General features: G+C 49.9%; 1 protein-coding gene across 5 annotated transcripts; it reads left to right on the top strand.

Annotated features, from left to right (window-relative positions):
- Nucleotides 1-511: 511 nt before the first annotated feature.
- On the top strand, nt 512-23,147 carry Kmt5a (lysine methyltransferase 5A). 5 transcript variants are annotated; one of them, XM_075978874.1, is made up of 8 exons: nt 516-618; nt 6,987-7,111; nt 8,209-8,365; nt 12,045-12,264; nt 12,616-12,703; nt 17,889-17,948; nt 20,639-20,829; nt 21,427-23,147. In XM_075978874.1, the coding sequence occupies exons 1-8, from the start codon at nt 609-611 to the stop codon at nt 21,635-21,637; spliced, it is 1,062 nt and encodes a 353-aa protein (XP_075834989.1). In that variant the 5' UTR covers nt 516-608; the 3' UTR covers nt 21,638-23,147. The 5 variants fall into 5 exon arrangements, with proteins under 5 accessions (XP_075834996.1, XP_075834989.1, XP_075835008.1 ...); XM_075978893.1 differs by lacking the exon at nt 516-618 and adding an exon at nt 6,503-6,767; XM_075978881.1 differs by lacking the exon at nt 6,987-7,111 and having other exon boundaries at nt 512-618.
- Nucleotides 23,148-23,500: the final 353 nt, after the last annotated feature.

Genomic DNA, 23,500 nt, shown 5'->3' with positions numbered 1-23,500 from the left:
CTAGTTTTAGGAGTTGTACCCAGAGTTTACATATTGGAAGAACATACTGTTTGCTGTAAGCAATTCGAATGAAGGAGCCAAACTGAGAGTGGACGTCAAGGCGATGGAGACGACACACTTCTGAACGCTTTGGGCAGCCCGAAAGCATAGAAAGGTCGGCAGGTCAAAGGTCTGGTTTCCGGTCAAGCCTATCGCACACCGGAAGTTCTTGTTCAGGTCCATGCCCCACCCCCCCTAAGCCTGGTTCTCCAACTGGAGATTGAAAAACCCGAGGCGGAGCTTCAGCCAGGAGAAGGAGGAGCTTAAGGCCCCTCCCTCCCAATAGCTGCCGATAAGTCTTTCTAGCTCAGCCAATCCGTGCTACGAGGTGATCAAATTTAAAGCCCTCACTCCCACCTTCCCGAAGGCCGTGCCTGCAGAGAGGCGGGGAGAAGGGCGGGCCTTATCCTCGAGTACCCCAATCACAGCGGCCATCCCGCGAAAGGGCGGGAGGCCGCACCAATCAACACCCGCGGCCGCGCACTGGCGAAGCAGTTGGCTACAGTTCTCGCTACTTTTTTCGAAAGCTGGGTTTCCCGGGAGATTCCAGGTGGTGACAGAGTCGGGCCATGGCTAGAGGTATTTGCTAGGGTGGCCCGCGCAAGGGGTCGCCTGGCGGCAACCCGCACTGCAGAGAGCGCTCGGCGCAGGAGCGGCCGCTCGCAGCCATCCACCTATGGTGGAGCGCGGGGACCCGGAGGGACACGGGACCCTGAGTGCTCCCGGAGACCGTTCCCCCAGTCGGACTGCGCTGCCCCGGCCAGACGAGTGGGCGCCTGTGGTTCAGCCGGTTTCCCCAGAGCTGATGTATCCCTAGGTCGAAGCTCTTTGGAAACTTGAGCGCAGCGCCCCTCTAGGGAACGGTTGTTATTGATGCCGCGAGCCTGGCTGACGGCTGAGGTGACCCAGAGGCAGGGCGCAGATTGCTGACTGATTTCTCACGCAGTGCGCTCTCCTGAGTCAGCTCTGCACCACAGGGTCAGGTTGGGTCCTAGAGGTCCATTTCGGGGTGAATCGGGTCCCCCTAGTGTTTGGCGGGGTAGCCCGTTACCCCTAAGCTGGGCAGTACTTCAGCCCACATGGGGTGGCGTGGGTGGACTGGTGCGGTCCCGCGAGGCAGGCAAATCCATCTTTGAGAATAATTCGCTAGTAGGACAAAAGCGGCTGGTCATTTCTAGGCGCTCTGTCGCACACGAAAGAACCAAAAACTTGAGCGTTACTGGAGTGGTTTTTTGTTGTTGTTTTCTAAGTTGGAGTATTGCGTTGTTATTGAAATGTCAAGACCTAACGCGTTAGTGGGAATTTCCCTTAATGCAATGTGCTCTGTATAGCAATAATCAGATTAAGTCTCCACTCACTAAGGGAATATTTATTGGTCCCCTTTGCATGCTCTGAACCCTATTGCATCATTTATTCTCCCAGCATTCTTCTATGGTCTTTGGGGACAAGGCTTCCTAACCAGAAATGAGGCATAGTGAACCACGTTAAAGTGTTTCATAATCCACTTAGCAGAAAAAATTAACACTAGTTTCCTCCTTCTCCCTTCCTCCTCTAGTTTAACTCCAGCACCTTTTAGTGTTTGTTACTTTGAGACAGAGTCACAGTATGTAGCCCGACTGAAATGGAACTTGTTATGTAGACCAAGTTGGCATCCAACTTGCAGCAATCCTCCTGCCTTTGTCTCTCAAGTTCTGGGATTACAGGTATACACCACCATGCCCAGTTGCTTATTTTTTTTTAATTTATTTTATTCAATGTACATTGGTGTGAGGGTGTCAGATACCCAGGAACCTGGAGACAGTTGTGAACTGCTATGTGGGTGCTGGGAATCGAACTCAGGAAGAACAGTCAGTGCTCTTAACCGCTGGACCACTTCTCCAGCTCATCCATGTCCAGTTTCACACTATATTATTCTTAGGAAGAAAATAAGCATCTAAAAGCATATTTAAATTGTCTGACTAACTTAGTTATGATTCTCTACTTCACTTTTTCTATTACCACAAAACTTTTTTTTAAACTTTTAAGGCTATTATTTTTCTTTTATGTGTATGGGTGTTTTGTCTGCATGTGTGTCTGTGCACCACGTGTGCCTGGTGAACACAGAGGCCAGGATAGGGTGTCATATGAAACTGGAGCTACAGAGGTCGTGAACAGACATGTGGATGTTGGGCATCAAACCTGAGTCCTCTGGGAGGGCAGCCAGTGCTTTTTACCAGTGAGTCGTCTCTCTACACTATCACAGGAAACCATCCTAATCTCCAAGGGCACAGCACACAGTAAAAAAGTAGTGTGTGAGTGCCAGTAAAACTTGACTCGATTGAACTGGGCATAGGGTGGCAAAAGCCTTTAATTCCAGCACTTCAGAGGCAGAGGCAAGTGGATCTCTGAGTTTGAGGCCAGACTTCTAGGGCTAAAGAAAAAAAAAACCCTGTCTCAAAAAACTAAAATGACAACAATAGAAACCACGGTTTAGTTAAATTATAGAGGGAAAACTATTGTGAAATATGGGAATAAAGCGACCACAGAGAAACCCTGTCTTTTTTTTTTTTTTTTTTTTTTTTTGGTTTTTCAAGACAGGGTTTCTCAGTAGCTTTGAAGCCTGTCCTGGAACTAGTTCTTGTAGATCAGGCCGGCCTCACAGAGATCTGCCTGCCTCTGCCTCCCGAGTGCTAGGATTAAAGGCGTGCGCCATCACCGCACGATGAGAAACCCTGTCTTGAAAAACCAGAAGAAAAAGACATATGGAATTAATTATTATTGAAATCCAAACCTTTTATTTTCTCAGTTAATCTATTCACTAGTTCTTCAGAGGTCAGAGGTGAAGTATAAAGTCACTGACTTTTGCCATGCTGTGTCTTTGTTCTGCTGCTGCCTCCCTTTCTTTAGCCAAAGCTAAGGGGCAAAGTTGTCCAACTTCTGCCCAGTAAGGTTTATGACCCTCAGCAGTAGCTGTGTGTTCCTTGACTTAATTAGTCATGTGTGTGCGTGTGTGTGCATGTGTGCGTGTGCCTATGTGTGTGTGCATGTGTGCGTGATTGATTGGATCCTAGGGCCTCATACTTGCTATGCAAGCACTCTTCCACTGTCTTATCCTCTCCCCCCCTTTTTTATTTATTCATTTTTTTGAGACAGGGTCTTGCCATATAGCCCAGGCTGGCCTGGAACTCACTATACAAACCAGGCCGGCCTCAAAATCAGAGAGATCTGCTTGCCTCTTTCTCCGGAGTGCTGGAATAAGAATGTGTACCTACCGTACCTAGCCCAAGCCTATTTTTAGTTTTAGACAGTGACTCACTCACTATCTGAGTCTGGCTGGCCTCAGACTGGCCTAGAATTTAGGCAATTCTCCTGCCTCAGCTTCTCAAGTATCTGGGTGGTAGTTGGGGCACTGCTTGGCCTGGTGAATCGGCATTACTCTGGTTAGTTATTGGATTAGACGTTAAGCGTTATTGATACCACATCCTTTAGGGTACATCTAAGGCAAAGACCAGACCTTCCTCCTGGAAGTCACTTCAGGAGGTGGTTTGTGATACTGGAGATGAGACATGGCCTGGTGCATGCTAAGTCAGCACCGTACCACCAGTCTTCATCCTTATTCCCTAGCAAGTCCATCCTTGACCCGGTCTGTTCATTCACACCTACAGCCTCAGAAGTCTGCACACTGAAGCTGGAGAATTACTGAGCCTTGGAGGCCAGCCTAGGCCACAGTGTGAGACTCCTCACCCCACCCTACCCCTCACAAAAGAGGAGGCAAAGGAAAGAAAAGAAAGATATTCTTGTCACCTTGAGAGGCCTACTGTCTCATTTAAAGAAACTGCTCACTCGCCTGGTAGCTTCTCTCTGACTTTGAAGAGTGTCTTGGTTTGGGCTGTTATTCTATTTGTTGTGAAGCTATTTCCAGCGCAGGTATACTGTTTCAGTTTGGGTTGGTGTAGGGGCTATGGGAGGGAGCCTCCGTGTGCTTTATTTTGAGGAAGGTCAGCTCCTCTACTTTTCTCCATCTCTTCTGCCCTTTTCACATTGTTCTCCTTTCTTCCACTCCCATGATCTCCACACAATTCACATCCTCACCTCTCAGCAGCTAAACAATACACATTTTTTTTTTCCAAGGCAGGGTTTCCCTGTGTACCTTTGGCTGTCCTGGAACTCACTTTGTAGACTAGGCTAGCCTTGAACTCACAGAGATTCCTCTCCCTCTGCCCCCCCATCCCGAGTTTGGGATTAAAGGCATTCGCGGCCACACACGGCAAGAATACAAATTTTTTTATCACGTGACTTTTATTTCTCCTATTGTCCCATTGCTCCTGGGAGTAACTCCATAATAGTCACTATGGTCTACAAGGCCCCTTCACACAGCCCCCACCCCGACCTCATGGCCCCCCAGCTGTCTATATGTTTACGGCTGTGTATACATGGGCTGAACAAAGTCGGTATTCAGTAAATGTTCAGTAGATGGATTTTTATGCTGACATTTGAATTCAAGAGAAGGAGTACCATTCTTTATGGTAAAATGTAATTACATAGTAGAAGTGGGCTCTGGTCCCATTTTGTCCTTTTCATAGGCAAGTCAGTTATCTGCTCTGAGCCTGTTTGAATAGGTGTAAAAGAGGAGTAATAGTATAATAATAATCAGAACGTTTTTTTTAAAAGAATAATTTATTTAACTTTATTTTATGTGCATTGGTGTGAAGGTATCAGATCCCCTGGAACTGGAGTTACAGATAGTTGTGAGCTGCCATGTGGGTGCTGGGAATTGAACCCCAGTCCTCTGGAAGAATAGCCTGTGCTCTTAACCACTGAGCCATCTCTCCAGGCCATAATCAGAAGTTTTCATAGAGTGATGTCATATTAAAGGTCCTAACACACTGCGAACAGTCAAACTGTGTTAGCTCTTAATGATATTGTTGTCAGGTTATAGTTCTCAAAGATCCTAGGCAACAACAGAGCTTGTATTTCTGTCTGGTTGTTTTAAACAGTGGTTGATTTGATAGCCCAGAGAGGCTTCAGACTTGCAAACCCTGCCTCAGCTTTCCAGGTGGAGACTGGAGACTTGATCCTCCGTATCTAGTTCAAATGGGATAGTTCATGCTGTTTGTTTGTTGTTATTATTGGTAGAACTTTGGGTTTAACCTAGGGTTTTTTGTGTGCTAGGAACGTGTTTTACCACCGCGCCTTATCCTTAGCTCTGTTTGCTGATAGGATATTTGTTATATACAGGTGCAGGGAAAGGGTGGCCTCTATACCAAATAATTTTCATAGCTGTCCATGCCCAGCTTCTGAGGGCTGACATGCAGCAAGAGCATGGGGGATGAAGTTAAAGCAGCAACTGAGCTGGAAGGGTTGATGTACTCCGAATTATAGACCTTGTGTGACCTCAGATGGGGAGGCACTTCCGTGTGGTGTAACCTGGGTGTCTGAGAGTCACTTTGGAATCTTTTCTACTTCCGGATAGTTTCCAGCATTCTAGTGTGGTAGACTGGACAGAGAGATGGGAGTTAGAGGGTTATTAATTAAAGCAAGCTGATACGGTGTGAATGTTCTGAGAATGACTTGTCCTGTAATCCTTCTCAGTATTAGGCCTTAATAGGAGGTAACGTGAGGAGGTGGCCCTGAACAGCCCATTTATTGTAGACTTTGGAAGATCCCTCTTGGGTTTAGCTACCAAGACATAGAAGGCCAGACTTGGAAAGTCACTTAGCAGTTGTCGTAATGCTCTTGTAAGGCAGGAGCTGGGTACCTTCAAGTGTCTTGTTTGCCTCTGACTTTGCACAAATACAGCTAATCTTTGGCTGTGAGCCCGCATGCCCTAACACAGGCACAGCGCAAGGCAGTTAGCTAAGCTTACAGTCACCAGAGTGCCTGGAACTCTGCCTGCCTGGGCATTTTTCTTACAGGGAGGGCCACAGGAGCACAAGGTGAGTGACCTACTAAAACTTCTCTTACTCCGCGGTTTCTGTAACGATCAGTTGTGGCTACCGGTGCTGTCTCTCGGATCCGTTGACTAAGGCTGGAAACTGGGTTGAAAGAACTTGGCCAGGGCCCTCGCTTCTCTGAGCCTCAGCTTCCCCATCTTTAGGAAAAGAGATAATAACGGTGTTCTTCCACGGGTTGTTCTGAGGAGTGAACGAGAAATGGCAGAAGCAGCACCCCAGCAAACTTATCAAAGCCAGGCAGGGCTCTCGGGCTCCTCTGGGTCTGCTACCGGCCACAGTCAGACGCCAGTTAGGACGAAGGCCCCATCACTTCCTGGTTCTGTCCCTCCGCCCCCGCCCGATACTGCCCACCTAACACCGGGATGCCCACAGGGTGGACGCCCGGGCTCGCGTGAGCATCCCACGCATGCCGACGCGGCCCGGCAGTAGGATCGGGGAGCCGTGCAGTCTCGGCGCCGAGTGGCCGGGGGCGCGCGCGCGAGGGGCCGCGCCGAGCCGGGATTGGCCGCCGCGCGCCCTCGCGCCCGCCCCGCAGGCGCCTGGCAGCGCCGCCCCAGCCCGCGCCGTCCCCGGCCTCGCTCCGGGCCCCGGCTGCGGCGCGCGCGGGCGCCCGGCCTGCTGCGGGCCATGGGCGAAGCGGGCGCCGTGGGGCGCCGCCGGCCCTTCCCCGGGGCGCCGCGGCGGCGCTGGTGGCGGCGGCAGCAGCAGCAGCAGCGGCGGCGGCAGCGCTGGTGGCCGGGCCGCGGCGAGGGCGAGGGCGCCGGCCGCGCCGCCATGGGCCTAGCTGGGCTGCAGGTGGGTGTGTCGGGCCGGGGCGCGCCGGGTGGGGCGGGCGCAGGGGGCCCCTGCCGGGCCGGGTGGGAGGGCGCCGCGGCGAGGGCCCCGGGACGACGCAGCCGGGCCCCCTGCGTGCGGGCTTGGAGACATGGCTGCGGCGGTCCCCGCGGTCCCGCTGCCCGCGCCGCCGCGCCCTGAGCGCCCCTCCCCCGCTTCCCCCGGGTCCCCCCTCTCCAGGCAGGAAGATGTGCAAGCCCCGCGCGGTGGAGGCGGCGGCGGCGGCAGCGGCGGTGGCGGCGGCAACGGCCCCGGGCCCGGAGATGGTGGAGCAGAGGGGCCCGGGGAGGCCCCGCAGCGACGGGGTAAGCAGGCTCCCTCCCCGCACTGAGCAGCACGCCAACCGGGCCCGGGCCTCTCGCACGTGGGCGCAGCGGGGGGGGTGCCCCCATCGGCGCCCGAAAGTGGGACCGGCGTGGGGCAGCTTTCTTATCTGCTGCCTGGCCAAGAGTAGCGCCCCGCTCCACCGTGACCCTGGCAAGTGGCTGACCTCGTAAAGTTTGTGGCCTTGTGGCGTTTTCAGTCCCTCCCGAGACCTAGGGTCCGGGGAGGTGGCTGCCTTCCCAAGGGCGTAGGGGACCTACTTGCGTCCCTTAAGAGTGACCAGAGTGTCTGATGTGTTTAGTGGCTTAGCAGGCAGCCAGGCCCTGCATTGTTTCTGGGAGAGCCCACCTCCTGTGTGGTCACTCCGAGGAGAGGCTCCATACCCAAAGACACCAACGCAGAAGTGACCTGTACCGACCCTCCCCCTGAGCCGGCCGGTGTTAGCAGCCAAGGTGCGGTTTCCAGTAGAGTGACCGCCCTAAATGCGCTGGCCCACAGCCTGAGCTCTCATTGGCCTCCCCCATCACTCAGCCACAGTACTGGGAGGTGCTGAGCTGCAGTGACTTGAGATGGGCCAGGCTTGCCGCAGAAGGTTCAGGCAGTACACAAGCCCTCCCAGCTGGCCTCAGCACCAAGTGGCTAATCAGGTTCCCTTAGGCCTGTTTCTATGCTAGTGACTGACTCCATAGCCTGGGGAGTTAACCCCTGACTCAGTCCAGCCCTTCAGATCCAGAGTCTGGTTTTCCCTGGGTCATTCTGACCTCCCTGCTGCTGGTAGGTTCACTCTTTTCTTAAATGGACTGGAGCTTTATGTACTGTCTTGTCCTCTGCTGGCCAGACTTCCTTAGGTACCAGGTTTAGAGAGTACATGTGTTCAGAAACCTGGGACCAGGGGGCTTCAGAATCTGCCGGAGCGCTCCTGAGAGAACTCTCCTGGGGCTGACATCTCCTGTTTGGTCTGTTCTGGAGCGGTGGTGACATCTGTCTTCTGTGTTCTTATTTCCCCCGTCTTCCCTTCAGGTACGGTGAGATTGTCTCTGTTTTCAAGCTCTTTCAGAGTACATGTTTGTCTTTCCAGGAGAACGTGTTTGCGGGGCAGTCAAAGATCTATGCCTACATGAGTCCAAACAAGTGCTCTGGAATGCGCTCCCCTCTTCAGGAAGAGAACTCAGTTGCACACCATGAGGTCAAAAGCCAGGGGAAGCCATTAGCTGGAATCTACAGGAAGCGAGAAGGTAAGTCCTGAAATTGTCCTTTCTCTCTCACTCACACACACACCCTTCCTCCCTTCCCAGGGACACACACGCACACCCCAGCACCCTTTCCCAGAGCCAAGTGTGAGGGAGATATTAACTGTGCTCCTTCTCACTGGTGAGAAGCAAACACAGGTGGAAAGAGCAGGATGTGTCAGGGTGTGTGTCCTGTTGTCTGACAGGTTTTTCCGACTTTCACAAGAGTTAGCAGATCCTTCAGGCGTGTCTTGCCACATTGCAAAAATAACACACCTGGCCTGCGATTCGAGAGGCTTCTGGTTGTTAAGAATGCAGGAAAAGTGAATCCAGGCTGTGCGGCGCAGGCGGCTGTAGAGTGAAGTGACCTCAGTGGATCCGCTCACTGTCCTTGTATGGCGGGCCCTGACCCCATTTCTTCAGTTTCTCTCCGTTCAGGTGTTCTGTGTTACTTTCCAAAGCAGCATGCGCTGACTGTGAGATTTGGAGTTAGATATTTTGTGTAGGCTGGTGGCAGGGCTCAGTGGTACAGCACTTATGTAGGGTGTGAGACCCTGGAGTTGATCCTGTGCCCTTTATAAAAAAGGAAAAAGAACACGTGGGTATCGACGATTCTGTGGGAGGCACATCAGGATTCCAGTAGTCTCAAAGCCTGGCCTACAGGATGAGCCTTTGCCCACCTCACCACCCAGAATGAGTAGGGTTGGGATGCAGCTCAGTGGTATGATGCTTGCTGAGCAAGTGTGAGGCCTTCGGCTCACCAACTAACACCACAAAGAATACTCCACTTAGCCCTGTGAACAAGGTGAACCCTCCAAGAATCTTGCTTTCTTCCAGATAGTCCCTTTTAAAACTTTAGTGGAAATGCCAGGCAGCAGTGGTGCCTTCAATCCCAGCAGAGGCAGAGGCAGGTGGATCTCTGTGAGTTCAAGGCCACTCTGGGCTACGAGGTCTAGCTCCAGGACAGCCAGGACTGTTACACTGAGAAACCTTGTCTTAGGGAAAACAAAACAAACCTTTAGTGAGGAGTCTGGGGCTCCTGTCCACTCCCATGCCTCACTCCTTATAGATGAACCCTGCCAGACAGAGCAGGGCCCCCAGGCTGTCATCGGCTTTATAGGAGAAAGCTGTGTGTTCCCTAATGGAAATGGTCAGAAGTGCTAAGGCCCAAGCTCTGCACCTGTATCTGAGCCCTATGGCTGTGGAAGGGAAGGGGCATACCCTCAGCTTGAACCTTTTTCTCCACCCCCGTGCACAGGGCTATGTTGTCTGAGTCAGTCTCAAAATAGCTTAGGTTCCTACTGTAACTGCCACTGGAAAGGAGGGAGGAGGCTTGGGCAAACTGCAGCTCTCTTGTGAGCCTGATTGTCATATCTGTCAGTTGAGAGAAGGAATCCTGTCTCACCGCTTGGGTTGTGTGTAGAAGGGCCTTGGGTGTTGGCAGCTGCCAGCTTGTCTCCACTGCCATCACCATATCTTTCTACGTCCTTGTGCCTGTAGCTATTAGGAGGGCATCTGCCACCCAGGTGTGGGCGATGGACTCTGTCTGAGGCCTTAGCCGCCTTGCATTGCTTCCTAAACAGAGCAGAGTTCATGGTGATGGGGGCTCACAAGCTGGTGTGCTGGTTCCTAGTGCTGCTAAATGGCAGGGACTAGGGTGTGGGGGTTTCTGTGAAAGGTCAGACTTTAACCCAGTTGTGCTGTGGCAAGGCACATGTCACAGGTGTTAACAGAGACTGCATACTCCCGGGGTTACACCTGCCTCCTGCCAAGAAGGGAGTGGGCTGACCTGGATAGACTTATGGGGGTTTTGTTTTAATTATATTTAGTGTGTGTGTTTGTCAGTGAGAATGTAGAGGAAGACTCACAGGAATCAGTTTTCTCCTACCGTGAAGGTCCTGAGACACCGAGTGCTCTAACCTGCTAAGCTGTCTCATACCCTCCCCAAAGCCCCCATCCCCAGCTTTTTTGATGCCTGTGCTGGGGATCCAAACTCAGATCCTCATGCTGATGTGGCATTCACTTTACTAAGCCGACTCCCCGGCTCCCTATGTCCGACTTCCTTCTGCTTTTGATGCGTTTCTTTTTCCTCTTTTGCTTATTGAGCTATAATTCAGGCATCAAAGTATATTTGCTTATTTTATAGAGCTGAGGGTAGGACCTAGAGACTTAGGCAAGCACTCTCCCACTGGGCTACATCCTAACTCACCCACCCCCAATAACCCAGGCTGGCCTCAAAATTCCCATGCAGCTGAAGATGGCTTTTACCTTGCATTCTGTTTCCACCTCCCAAGTGTGCTGGGATTACAGGTGTGTGCCACCGTGCAGGGTTTTACTCTTACCTCTTTAGCTATGCCCCAGCTCCGAAGTGTACAATCGAGTGGTTTTTAGTATCTGGAGAGTTACACAACACCACCTCTGTCTAAATTCAGAACATTTTCATCGCCCCACAAAGAACACCCCCATCCCCCACAGTTCTGCGCAGCTCTGAAACTCCTTTCTGGGGTCAGCTTTGTCTGTTGACTTTTCATGCAAATGAAGTCATAGGATATGTAGCCTTTTTCACTCAGCATGTTTTTTTAAGTCTGTCCATGTTGTATGTAGTACGTATGTCAACGCTTCATGCCTTTTTAAGGCTGAATCATAATCATCTCCCATTTGTAGACAGATGACATTTTGTTTAACTATTCATCCGCTGATGGTCACTTGAGTTATTTGCTTTCCTGGCTGTTGTGCGTAAGCTACCACGTTTCGTGTATAGATGTTTGTGTAGACATGTGTTTTTAATCATCTTGAGTAGATGACTGAGTGTGGAATTGCTGGTCTTATGGTAATTATATGTTTAATTTTGTGAGGAAACCGCCAAACTGTTTTCCAAAATTGCTGTGCCATCTCATATCTCTGCGTAGTATATTAGTTACTTTAAAAAGTAAATCATTAAAGCCAGGCAGTGGTGGGGCACGCCTTTAATCCCAGTACTCAAGAGACAGAGGTAGGTGGATCTCTCTGAGTTTGAGGCCAGCTAGCCTACAGAGCAAGTTCCAGGACGGGCTCCAAAGCTACAGAGAAACCCTGTCTGATGGGGGGGGGGAAGAAAGGAAATCATTAGATCCGTTTTTAAAAATAGCATGGCTCACCAGCACAGGGCTTGTGCACTGTTAGCCGTAAGTCTGTTTGCTCTGCACTTTGTTGCAGGATGCATTCCAGCATGCCCAGGTACCCTCCTGAGTACCTCTGGGAGCAGGCTTCAACCTTGTTAGAAGGAACGTTTGTTTGACTAAGGGACTGAAGTGAGTGGGAAGAGTCTGGACGCTGTCCCGTCACTCTGCCCGTCAGTGCTAGCTAGCTAGCTAGCTCTTGCTTTGAGAATTGAGCTTATTTCCTTGGTTCTGAAATCTAATGTCTGAAAGCTGCTGGCTGAACGTTCAGGCCAGCATTAGCATCCACAGTAGTACTTCCTTCACATGATCACAGGCTATCTCCTATGTCCACATACAGAGGACCACTTCTCCTTGCCAATGTTTCTGTCAAAGCATAGACCCAGTGCTTCTGCCTGGTTGGCGTTAGTGGACACTGGGTCCAACCACTTCAGGACCCTCCCATGATGATGTTCTTAGCCTGTCTTAGAACGCATGTGATACCAGTGCATAGAGTAAATCCCTGCCCCCACCCCACCCCCCTGCAGAGAAAAGAAATGCTGGGAATACAATCCGAAGCTCAGTGAAGTCTGATGAACAGAAGATCAAAGACGCCAGGAGAGGTCCCCTGGCTCCTTTTCCAAACCAAAAATCTGAAGCAGCAGAGCCTCCAAAAACTCCATCCCCGTCATGTGATTCTACCAATACGGTGGTTGCCAAGCAGGCCCTGAAAAAACCCCTCAAGGGCAAGCAGGCCCCTCGGAAAAAGTAAGTATCCTGGTGCCTTCTTCTAACGTAGAGCATTGGTTCCTGTGGCCTGGCTCCGGTGCCTCCTGTGGTTATGTAGTCCACTGCCAGGCCTCTCCTGAGTCATCACACTTCCTGGTGTCTCCCTCTGTCTGTGGTGGGTCCAGAGGTCAAGGCCTCCTTCCCTGTCTCTTTTCCTGGGAGGGGAGTGATCAATTGTCCTTGAAACTGGGGCCCCCACCTAGGTGGGTGTGCAGAGGAGCTGTTAGGCCCCAGTACACAAAGGTGTTTGAGAAACACAGGGCGTCGCCTCCTGGATCTGAGCAGGGCAGTAGGCCTTGTGCTTATTTTCCTCCCTCCCCTCTCACCCAGGTCTCAAGGGAAAACACAGCAAAATAGAAAGCTTACAGATTTCTACCCGGTGCGAAGGAGCTCCAGGAAGAGCAAGGCTGAGCTACAGGTAGGGTCTGATCAGCTGTAGCTGGGAGGAACATGGTGGCCTATGGGTTTTGCTTAATATGTGTAGGCGGAGCCTGGAGTGTGTCTTTTGTTCTTCCTCTAGCAGAGATCATCCTCAGCTCTCTCTGCCTTCCTGGTGGAGCAGCAGGCTTGTTTAAGACCGCTCTAGGGAACTTTGTAACCTGTACCTCATGGCATAGAAAATCGATTGGCTTTTCCAGGGCGTGTTGACAGGCCTTTTGGAACCTAGAATCATGGAGGAAGTTACCTGTTCTTTCATGGGCTTCTCTTGTCTGCCATCTAGATGTTCCTAAAGAACAGTGCTGGAAATACTTAGACACCGTCGTGTAGTACATTCTTGCTGTAACATGTCGGCAGAGGACCTTTGTGGTGCCTGATGGCGGGCTGGGCCCAAACCACTGCTCGAGACAGAATATACCATGCAGATATAGTTTAAGTGTTTAGTTTATTGGCCGGGAGAGGGCAAGAGCTGCTTGCCTGGGTAGCGGGGGAGATTGGTAGTAGAACTTGTCTCTTAAAGGGACCTTTGTACCTGTGAACAAATTAGGATCTGCTTGCCATATGCAGAGGGGTAACTGTGTCAGGATGCTACCAATTCTCCTGTCTGTAAAATAGAAAGGTAAAGGCCAGGCATGAAGTTAGTATTCAGGACAGAGTTTGGAGAGCTCAATGTAAGTTCGGATGAGAGCGGCCTGGTCTGGACAGCAAGTTCTAGGCCAGACAGGGCTTCATAGCAAGGCCCTGCCTCAAAAAAAGAAAAGAAAGATTGTTGCTGGTGAGTTGTTAGTAAGATTAAAGAAATCGATTTGTGATAGCTATCGTGTGCTGATCCCAGCATTCAGGAGATAATCCAGTTTGAGGCTACACAGTAAAAATCGTTGGCTGCATAGTAAAGCTGTCTTAAAGCAAAATGCTCAAGTAAAATGGCTTCCTGGAGCCAGGTAGGTAGTTCAGTTGGAATCCTTGCTTAGCATGCCTCTGGAAGTCCGTGGTTTCCATCCCTAGCATTGTATAAACTGGAGTTAATGGCTCTGGTCTATAATACAATCCAAGGACTGAGGAAGTAAAACATCATGAGTTCAAGGCCAAACAGAATGGTGTGGTGTGCTTGTAATCCCAGTTTTCCAGAGGCAGAGATAGGTGGATCTCTAATGTTGTGGCCAACCTGGTCTATGTAGTATCTTCCTGGTAACTAGGGCTACATAGAGAAGCCCTATCTCAAAAAACAAACAACAGAAGTACAAGTCTAAGTTATTTAAAGAATTTGAGGCCAGCCTGGGCTACATGAGACCCTTTTGTACTGTAATGAGTACAAATGGCACTTAATTAACTAACACACACACACACGTTTCCTAGGTCTCCTGTCTGTCTGTTCCCAGCTGAATATCAAGTGGCCGGTAGGCAGGAAGGTAGCCGGCTCATGTGGCCCCACATGTCCAGTACCCAGTGGACAACCTGTCAATATCTGCTGCAGTGTACTGTGGTCATTGTTTCTCTGTTCTGAACCCCTTGGGTATGGCCAGAAGCCTCCTTGTTCCCATACAGTGATTCAAGGCCCCCCCCCCCCCATTTCCCTGTAGGTCTTTCTGACTTTGGAGGTTCCGGGTCACCTCCACATAGGAAAGAATCATTTGATCTGCTGCAGAGGTCTCAGCATCTGAGATGGCAGATAACGCAGGCAGAGCTACGAAGCTCTGTCATCTTCTCTCCTGTTAATTAATATGGCTTTATTCACAAAACAAACCCAAAGAGAGGAAGGGTCTGCTTCTCCCACCCTCCCTCCCCATGTCACCAATAGCTTTGACTATTTCTTGTCAAAGACAGTGTCTTTTGGCCAAGAATGAGCTGTTCTAACACCCGCCAGCAGTGGGAGGCTGTGCTAGGTCACTCTCAAAGGCAGCACTGCAGAGCAGAGGTGGTGCCAGGCCACAGAGCCCAGAGCTCTTCCCAGCCAAGCAGGAGCCATAGCAGGCCCCACAGGGGGACTGGGGACTGCTGGGTGGGAGCAGCTGAGGCTGTGTACTCTTGTGCCTGGAGACGTGTGTGACACAGGCCACCGACTTGCTGCAGCAGATAAGCTGCAGGCAAGGAAAGTGTGCCCTGTTACTAGACCAGGAAACAGTACAAGCAAGAGCCACACTGTGCCCCTCGCTGTTTGTCTTGGCACTGCTGAAAGAGCTTTGTGCCCTGCTGTTGACTGTAGCAGTGCAGTGACAGCTGCCCAGGATGATGTGGCTGTGGCTGCTGCTGGCAGGGTCTGTGTTCTCTTGAGAAAGCTGGAGGACATAGCGGCTAGATTTGTCAGAGGGTTTAGGCTAGACTGGGGACTGAGTTACTAGGTAGGGCAAGAGATACCATTCTTGACCAAGTGACTAAGAGTGAAATCAAAGTGCCAAGTTCTAGGGTACCTCATAGGCTGAATAACAAGCTGGCAGGGCAGAGCCAGGTACAGAGTTCAGAGCAGGAGAGAGGGATTTGGGCCATAGGCTTTGTGTACAGAGCAAGCCATAGAGAGATGCTCCCAGCCCTATGGCAGGCTGGCTGCCATGCCCATTGGTGGGTGGCAACCACAGCATAGTAAGAATGGTAACTGTTGGCAATGCCCTAGCTTCCGTTCTGTTTCTGGTACCACCTGAGGACCATAAGGAGTACTCCTTCCTGTCCACCTTCACTCAGGACTACTGTTCTAACCCCACTCTGTCTGCATTCTGGTCTGCTTTGTCTGTGCCTAAGTTATCCTTAAGAAACTGAGGGCTGGCTTTTGAGAAGCCTCAAACTCCTGGCCTACCTCTCCTCGGTTCGGCTCCTCCCTGTTGTGTTCAGTCCCAACAGGAAAATCTCCAGGTGCCTACACCCCTCATCGGTCGTCCTTTCCGTACACACTGGAGTGATTAACTGCCACAAGGTGTGTCCATCCAGAATCTACTCCGCCTCCTGTCCCTGCTAGGGTTTTCTGTGGTGAACAGTTTCAGGCACCTATAGTCAGGGAATAAGCACTCCAGCGGCCGGTGCTGAAGAGCAGCTCTAGTGTCCTGGTCTCCCAGGCATGAAACCCTCCGTCCAGTCACTAGTCCTGCCAGGAAGACAAAAATCAACCTTGAATACCTTTGGATATTTATTAGCTTAGTGAGCTAGAGCAGCTTGGTAGAGGGTGGAGCCTAAGGCCCCCGTGGTCTGCAGGAGTCTGCAGTCTCCCTGAAAAGGTGTCTTGAGAACTCCGGAACAAAGGAGGAAACGGCAGGCAGATGGATGAGGGAAAAGGTCACTCTGCCGGAAGCACAGCTGCTCAGAGGCCTAGAGGCTGAAGACCCGGCTTTCTGGAAGAGCTGCTGGCTGTGTAGCTGGTGAGGAGGTGTAGATAAGGCAGTGGGGGGAGGTGAGGCCTGTACCTTGTCCATAAGATACCTAGTCTTGTGCTTACGGTAGAAAAGTCTGGCGGTAGAAAAGTCTGGAGTGGTGACACAAGCTTTAATCCAAGCCCTTAGAAGGCAGAGTCCGGCAGATCTCTGAGTTCAAGGTCAAACTGTCTCAAACTGGAGAGAGTAATGGTGTAAAGGTGTATAGTAAAGCGGCGTTGAGTGAGCGTGAGTGTGTGATGCCTGTTCTCACTATCAGAGAGTCTGCTGAGGGGATTTTGAGTTCCTTCCCGCACAGTAAAAAGCATGGTGCTAAATTTTTTACTTTCAAAAGGGCTGGGCATGGTACTGCATAACTTTAATGTCTATACTTGAGAGACAAAGGCAGAGCCAGGCTGTGGTGGCACAAGCATTTAATCCCAGCACTCGGGAGGCAGAGGCAGGCAGATCTCTGTGAGCTCAAGGCTAACCTGGTTTATAGAGTGAGTTCCAGCATAGCCAGAGCTATACAGAGAAATCATGTCTCGAAAAAGCTTAAAAAAAAAAAAGTAAAGCCTCTCTAATCTGCTCCTTGTGACTCATCCATTTGTGTGTGCATTTGGTAGTGCTGGGCATTAAACCGTATGCTGAGCAGGCATCGTCTCCTTAGTGCTGCACCCTCCCCCATTTTTTTACTCTTGCTTGTTTATCAAGACAGGGCTTCACTGTGTATAGCCCTGGCTGTCCTGGAACTCACTCTGTAGACCAAGCTGGTTCCAAACTCACAGAGATCCGCCTGCCTCTGCCCCTTGAGTGCTGGGATTAAAGATGTGCCTTGCCAGATTACCCTCTGCTGGCCTAGAATTCACTATGTAACTGAGGCTGCCCTCAAATGTGTGAACGTCCTGCCTCAGCCTCCTGAGCAGCTGGGATTGTGGGCATAGGCCACTGTGCCCAGTTCATGGTGATGGTGATTTCACATGAAGTTGGAATCCAGATTTTCCATTTACTTACTTGGAGCTGCGGCATTCATGTGCCATGGTTTGGGTATGGTAGTCAGAGAAGACAATGTTAAGGGAGTTGGCTCCGTCCTTCTACTGTGTGGGTTCTGGAGATAAATTCACATGGTCAGAATTAGCAGCAAATGCCTTTGCCCAGTGAGCCATCTTGCCAGCTCTAGAGTCCTGATTTTTAGATCCTGGTAAATTAAACATTTTTAAAAAGCACTATGCTGGACAAGCAGTGTGTTTATAACCTGAATTTGTAAAGTTTGTTCTCTGTTCCTGTTTTAGAGGAGACAGCCCATGAGCTGACCCCTGTTGCGTTAGGTAGGCAGCATTTCATGGAAGAGCACATGGGACAAAGGCACTCGCCTCATTGCTGGAAATGAGAAACTAGGCAGGAGTTCACTACCCCATACAGGGTACATCCCCAGTGGACACCCCCCCCACACACACACTCGGTTCCACCTCTTAATGGTTTCAGTGCCTCCCAGTAGCACCACAGGACTTGGGTTTCTCACAAGAACCTTTGTGAGACGTTTGAGATCCAAACTAGCTGGGAATGGTAATGCCTACCTATTTTCCCACACTCTGGGATCATGAGTTCAAGGCCAGCCTGGGCTTTCAGAATGGCTACCTGTCTCAGGAATCAAGTCTTTAAGTATAGCAAGCAACCCAGAGCTGTGTCCTTCCTGTCCCAGAGACACTAGATGATGGATTTCTCACCGCAGATGAGTGAGGAGAGGTGCGCTCAGGGCTCTGGCCTCCCAGGCCGGCCGTACATGGTGAGTGAGTGCTAACACTCTTCTTCTGCTTCCTCTCTACCCAGTCTGAAGAAAAGAAAAAAATTGATGAACTGATTGAGAGCGGGAAGGAAGAAGGCATGAAGGTAAGGCCACAGCATCACTGCACTGTAGTCATGGCCTTACTACGTAGCGCATGACTGAGACCAGCCAGAAGGCTGCCTTGGCTACACATATATATATATATTGTGTGTGTAATGCTTATTTTGCTTGTATGTATGTTTGTGCACCACATTCAGGCCTGGTAGACACAAAAGCCAGGCGGTGGTGGCGCACACCTTTAATCCCAGCACTCGGAGGCAGAGGTAGGCGGATCTCTGAGTTTGAGACCAACCTGGTCTACAAGAGCTAGTTCCGGGATAGGCTCTAAAGCTATAGAGAAACCCTGTCTTGAAATAAAAAAAAAAAAAGTCAGAAGAAGGCATTTGATTTCTTGGAACTGGAGTTTCGTAGTCTGTCATTGTGATCTTCCATGTAGGTCCTGAGAAGCCAGGTTCTGTGCAAGAATAAGTGCTCTTAATTGATTTGTTGTCTCTCGGCTCCATTTCTAAATGTAATCTTTACAAAGGATTTTGTTCATATGCACCTGTGTATATCTTCCTGCTTTATGCAAATGGAATGGGGTTGCAAACAGGCCAGAAGAGGGCATCAGATCTCCTGGAGCTGGAGTTACAGCTGGTTGTAAGTTGTCCAATGTGGTGGCGTGGGTACTGGGAACTGAACTGGGTCCTCTGCATGAACAAGTGCTCTTGAGTGTTGAGCCATCTCTCCAGCCCTTGAAAGAACTCTTTTGGTTTGTTTGTTGTGTTTAGACAGATTCTCTCACTGTGTAGCCTCTGCCTCCAAAGTTCTGGGATTAAGGCGAGCACCACTATGCCTGGCCCTGGGTGAGCTATGAAAAAAAGAAAGATGCAGTGGGATAGTAGCAGAAGCTGTCATCCCAGCTCCTTAGGAGGCCGAGGTAGCATAGTCCTAAGATCAAGTGTTGTCTAAGCCATGGAGTCCATTCAGTACAAAAAGGGGGCTCGGAATGTAGCTCAGTGACAGAGAGCTTGTCAAGTACGGGCGAAGCCCTGTGTTGAGTCCTTGCACTCATTCCTTAAGGAAAGAACACAGCAAGCAAAAGATAAAGTGTATCCCAAACTGTTACCCGTGGCGAGATCTAAGGCACTTGCTTTTCTCCTGGTGGGTCTTGTTTTCTGTTGGTGCTGGGGACTGGACCCAGCCTTCTGCATGCTAAGCATGTGCCGAATCAAAGCCACACACAGACTCTTGGTATGTTCTATACACATGTGGTTTGGGTGAGGGGACTACCTCTCTATGCCAGGGTGTTGAGGCAGATGTGTCTGGCCTAGATGCCACCTATAAATTCTCGACTTAGTCCTGAGCCCCTTGAGCAGCCATCCATCCTGTGTTTCCATTTGGAACAAGTGTGAGGAAGAACACCAAGGTTATTGGATTGCAGGAGGCTCAGGATGCTGGGTCTGCTCCTCCCCAACAAGCAGAGAATCTTATGGTCCAGAACCCCCAACACCATCATTTTCTAGCTTTGTGGTCTTGAACATGTGACTGCCCTTCCAAGCCTCAGTTTTCTCATCTGCAAAATTTCACCTGGGAGCCTAACATGAAGTGTACTTTGTTTTTTGTTTGTTTTGTTTTGTTTTTCTCAGCATTGAAGTTTTTGTTCATGTGAATTGTTAAAAATGGGCATCTACACCAGTGTCAAATGAGGGTGGGAGAGGAAGGCAGGGTAGGCAAGGAGAAGGAATTTCCGTCTATTGGTGATAAAGCTCCAAGTTCATCCCATCATGGATTTCATAATCTCCTAGAGACACTTGGCCCTTAAAACATTGTTATTACTTTTTAGAACAATCTTGTTCCGACAGGTACCCGCTTGGGCCAAAGTCCCCAGTGGTGTCATAGGTGTTGCACATGGAATGTACTTTGTAATGGCCTGAAGGATCTCGTTTACATGGTGGGATGGGAATAGCCTGAACTAGACCTGGTACTTTAGTAAAAGCCATGTCATGGTGCATACTTTTAATCCCAGCACTCGGGAGGCAGAGGCAGGTGGATCTCTTGAGTTCGAGGCCGGCCTGGTCTACAGGAGCTAGTTCCAGGACAGCCAGGGCTACACAGAGAAACCCTATCTTGAAAAACTAAGAAAAAAGCCATTAAGTTATTGCATAGTGAGTGGGTCTTTTGGTTGGTTGGTTGATTTTATCAGACAGAGTTTCTCTGTGTAGCTTTGGAGCCTCAAACTCACAGAAATCCATCTACCTGCCTCTGCCCCTGAGTGCTGGGATTAAAGGTGTGTGTACCACCACTTGGCTAGTGAGTAAGTTTTATTTTTTTATTTTATTTTATTTTTTTTTTTAGTTTTTCGAGACAGGGTTTCTCTGTAGCTTTGGAGCCTGTCCTGGAACTAGCTCTTGTAGACCAGGCTGGTCTCGAACTCACAGAGATCCGCCTGCCTCTGCCTCCCGAGTGCTGGGATTAATATTTTTGGTTTTTCAAGACAAGACAGGACAGACCTGGCTGTCCTGGAACTCGCTCTGTGGACTAAGCTGGCCTTGAACTTAGATCTGTCTGCCTCTGCCTCCCAAATGCTGGGATTAAAGGCATGCGTCACCACTGTCTGGTGTGGGTTTTATTTTTATTGAGGCCCTTCCATAAAGTTTTTTATTTTAATGTAGTACAAGCCCCCTAGAAGACAACATGCTTGGTGATATCTCTTACATTTATGAACTCATGATGTCTTGTCACCTTCTGACAGATTGATCTCATTGATGGAAAAGGCCGGGGTGTAATTGCCACCAAGCAGTTCTCCCGGGGAGACTTTGTGGTAGAATACCATGGGGACCTCATTGAGATCACCGATGCCAAGAAGCGGGAGGCTCTGTATGCACAAGACCCCTCCACAGGCTGCTACATGTACTATTTTCAGTATCTGAGCAAAACCTACTGGTGAGTACCCTGGGAGTGACCAGCGGAGGTCAGGCAGAGAGCTGGGTGCCCTGGAGCCTTCCTGAGTCTCGATCAGTTTCCTTGCTTGTTACCATTAGATCAGGGCCCACCGTAGCCCTGGCTGGCCTCAGACTCATTAGCCTCCTGCCGTAGCTTCCTGCGCCCTAGGATTGATTGCAAGCTTGAAGAGCCATGTCTAGTGAGATCAGCTGCTTTCACCTCCCTAGTTAGTTTTTGGGATTGTAGCTGTCCTCAAGCAGGAGGGGACTTATCCCCTAGAAACCTGCTCAGCAGCTCCCAAGGCCTCTCTCTCCCTCTGGGCATTTGCCTCAGAAGCTCACCAAGATGGTAATTGTTCCTTCCTGGCTGAGGTCAGGGGAGCTGGTTTACCATATATATTTTGAAACACTACAGTTAACTTAGCTCCATAGAGAGTCTTTGGGTCTGTCTCCAAGCTCTCCAAAGTAGCCTTTGGAGTTAAACTGTCTTCCCCCAAGGGCGGCTGCCAGTCGACACCCACCAGTCATGTGGGGCAAGATCCCAGCAGGTTAGAGGCCTCTGTATCAGTGTAATCCCTTTGCTCTCCCACCACACCAGCGTGGATGCCACTCGAGAAACTAATCGCCTGGGAAGGCTGATCAATCATAGTAAGTGTGGGAATTGCCAGACCAAACTGCATGACATCGATGGCGTGCCTCACCTCATCCTCATCGCCTCCCGCGACATTGCAGCTGGGGAAGAGCTCCTGTACGACTATGGAGACCGCAGCAAGGCCTCCATTGAGGCCTATCCTTGGCTGAAGCATTAACCATGTGGCCTCCCTGCCACCCTGCCTCCTTCAAAGGACAAAGTGCCCTCAAAGGGAAATGATTTTTTTTTACACACACTTACTCTTAGCTAATTACTCCAGATGTTTTTAAAAAGTCTATTAAAGATGCCTTTTCATGTAGTATTTAAATATCTGTTACAGGTTTCCAAGGTGGACTTGAACAGATGGCCTTATATTACCAAAACTTTTATATTCTCGTTGTTTTTGTACCTTTTTGCATACAATTGAGCGTTTGTGCTTCCCGCGCAGTCGAGGACTCGGCCGGCACAGGTGTAGAGAATGGAGTGGAACGTGAACTAGGAAGCCGGGCTCTGCCCAAGATGAAAGCCAGGACTCCCCCGCATCCCACGTCCAAGGACAGGCGGGTGTGAGGGTGCTGCCACCCCCCACACACAGCCTGGACAGGATGTCTCCAAGCTCTTGTTCTCAGCGTCTTGACAGGCGTACACATTGACGTGTGTGAATATTTTTTAGCAAAAGTTTTGCAGTAAGCTCGTCTTCCCCTCTGCTTTCTCCAAAGCTTACTGAGCCCGGGGCTCGGAAGCCCGGCCGGGAACAGACCTCTTCCACAGGCTTTCGGCTTTTCCAGGCACCTCGAAGCATCAGGGTGGGCAGTCAGACTAGAGGCAGGCCGGGAAAAGCACTGTTCTCCTGCCCCAGCGGGGCAGGTCTCCTGAAACTGCATTAATTCTTTATAGAAATGTGAACACTGAATTTATTTTAAAAAAAATAATAAAACAATAAAACGTTTTAAAAAAAATCAAAAAAAATGGAAAAAAAACCACAGAAAACAACTTATATGTATATAGGTTTTGAAAGGAGTGAAATGACTGTTTTCTTCTGGATTTTTTTTTTTAAGCTTTTTTGGCTTGGCTGGATGGTTTGTGTAAAGAAGATTTGAGATGGTACTCTTCTAATCAAAAGTAAGATTTTTCTAGTGGGACCAGAAACTACTAAGTCCATACACACCTACCCACCCCTCCACCCCCAACCTGCAATCCTGATTCTACAGCATGGAAAGTTCTCTATCTGCTGCCAAGGCACAACCCCTGGTATCCTGTGAATATGCTGCAGCCCAGGATCCCTGGAGGCATCAGATGTGTGGCACTAGGGTGCCTGGCAGCCAGAGAATCATTGTGATTGTTCTTAACTTGTGATAGCAGAAGTAGGTGGTTTCCTTCCATTTTGGGGCTGGGGCTCTGGAGCCAGGTATGAGAACTTACCCTTGTCCCCAACACCTCCCCCGTCCCCCAGCCTCTTGATGGTGCTACCTAAGAAAGTCTTCCCCACACCCCTTGCTAGTCCGGTCAGTGGTCAGACTTGGAGGAGGATCCGACAGGAGGGTGTAACTGTGAGCTAAAATGTCTTGGTTGTACCTGTTTGTGGCTTAGCTTTGTATTTAAATAGCAAACACAAAAAAAAAAAAAAAGGAAATAAACTTGAAAATTATTTGTCATCATAAAAATAAAGAGAAAAGAATTAAAATATTTATTGCCAGGCAATGCCACCTATGTGTTCTGTTTTATGAGGGTAAGATGGACTAAAATGGGTGGGGCTCGGGTGGCTCAGCCTGTGCCACCAAGCCTGATTGATTGAGTTTGGTCTCTGGGATCCACACACATGGAAGAAGAGAACCAATCCCCATAAGTTCTATTCTGAGCTTTACACATACTGTGACTTATAAATATAGAAAAGATGGTGGGAGCCGGGCAGTGGTGGCTCACGTATTTAATCCCAGCACTCAGAAGGCAGAGGCAGGCAGATCTCTGAGAGGCCAGCCTTTGCTACAAAAGCTAGTTCCAGGACAGGCTCCAAAGAAATCCTGTCTCGAAAAACAAACAA

The sequence above is a fragment of the Microtus pennsylvanicus genome, chromosome 1 (genome assembly GCF_037038515.1).
Source record: "Microtus pennsylvanicus isolate mMicPen1 chromosome 1, mMicPen1.hap1, whole genome shotgun sequence".
Taxonomy (NCBI): domain Eukaryota; kingdom Metazoa; phylum Chordata; class Mammalia; order Rodentia; family Cricetidae; genus Microtus; species Microtus pennsylvanicus.
This window is presented reverse-complemented; position numbering and strand designations above follow the sequence as displayed.

Excerpts from the sequence above, each read along its gene's own strand:
- Kmt5a (XM_075978869.1), top strand. The coding sequence starts at position 6,600 with ATGGGCGAAGCGGGCGCCGTGGGGCGCCGCCGGCCCTTCCCCGGGGCG. Across the intron at positions 12,704-17,888 it reads AGAGCAAGGCTGAGCTACAG|TCTGAAGAAAAGAAAAAAAT; the intron begins GTAGGGTCTGAT and ends CTCTCTACCCAG. Across the intron at positions 17,949-20,638 it reads GGAAGGAAGAAGGCATGAAG|ATTGATCTCATTGATGGAAA; the intron begins GTAAGGCCACAG and ends ACCTTCTGACAG.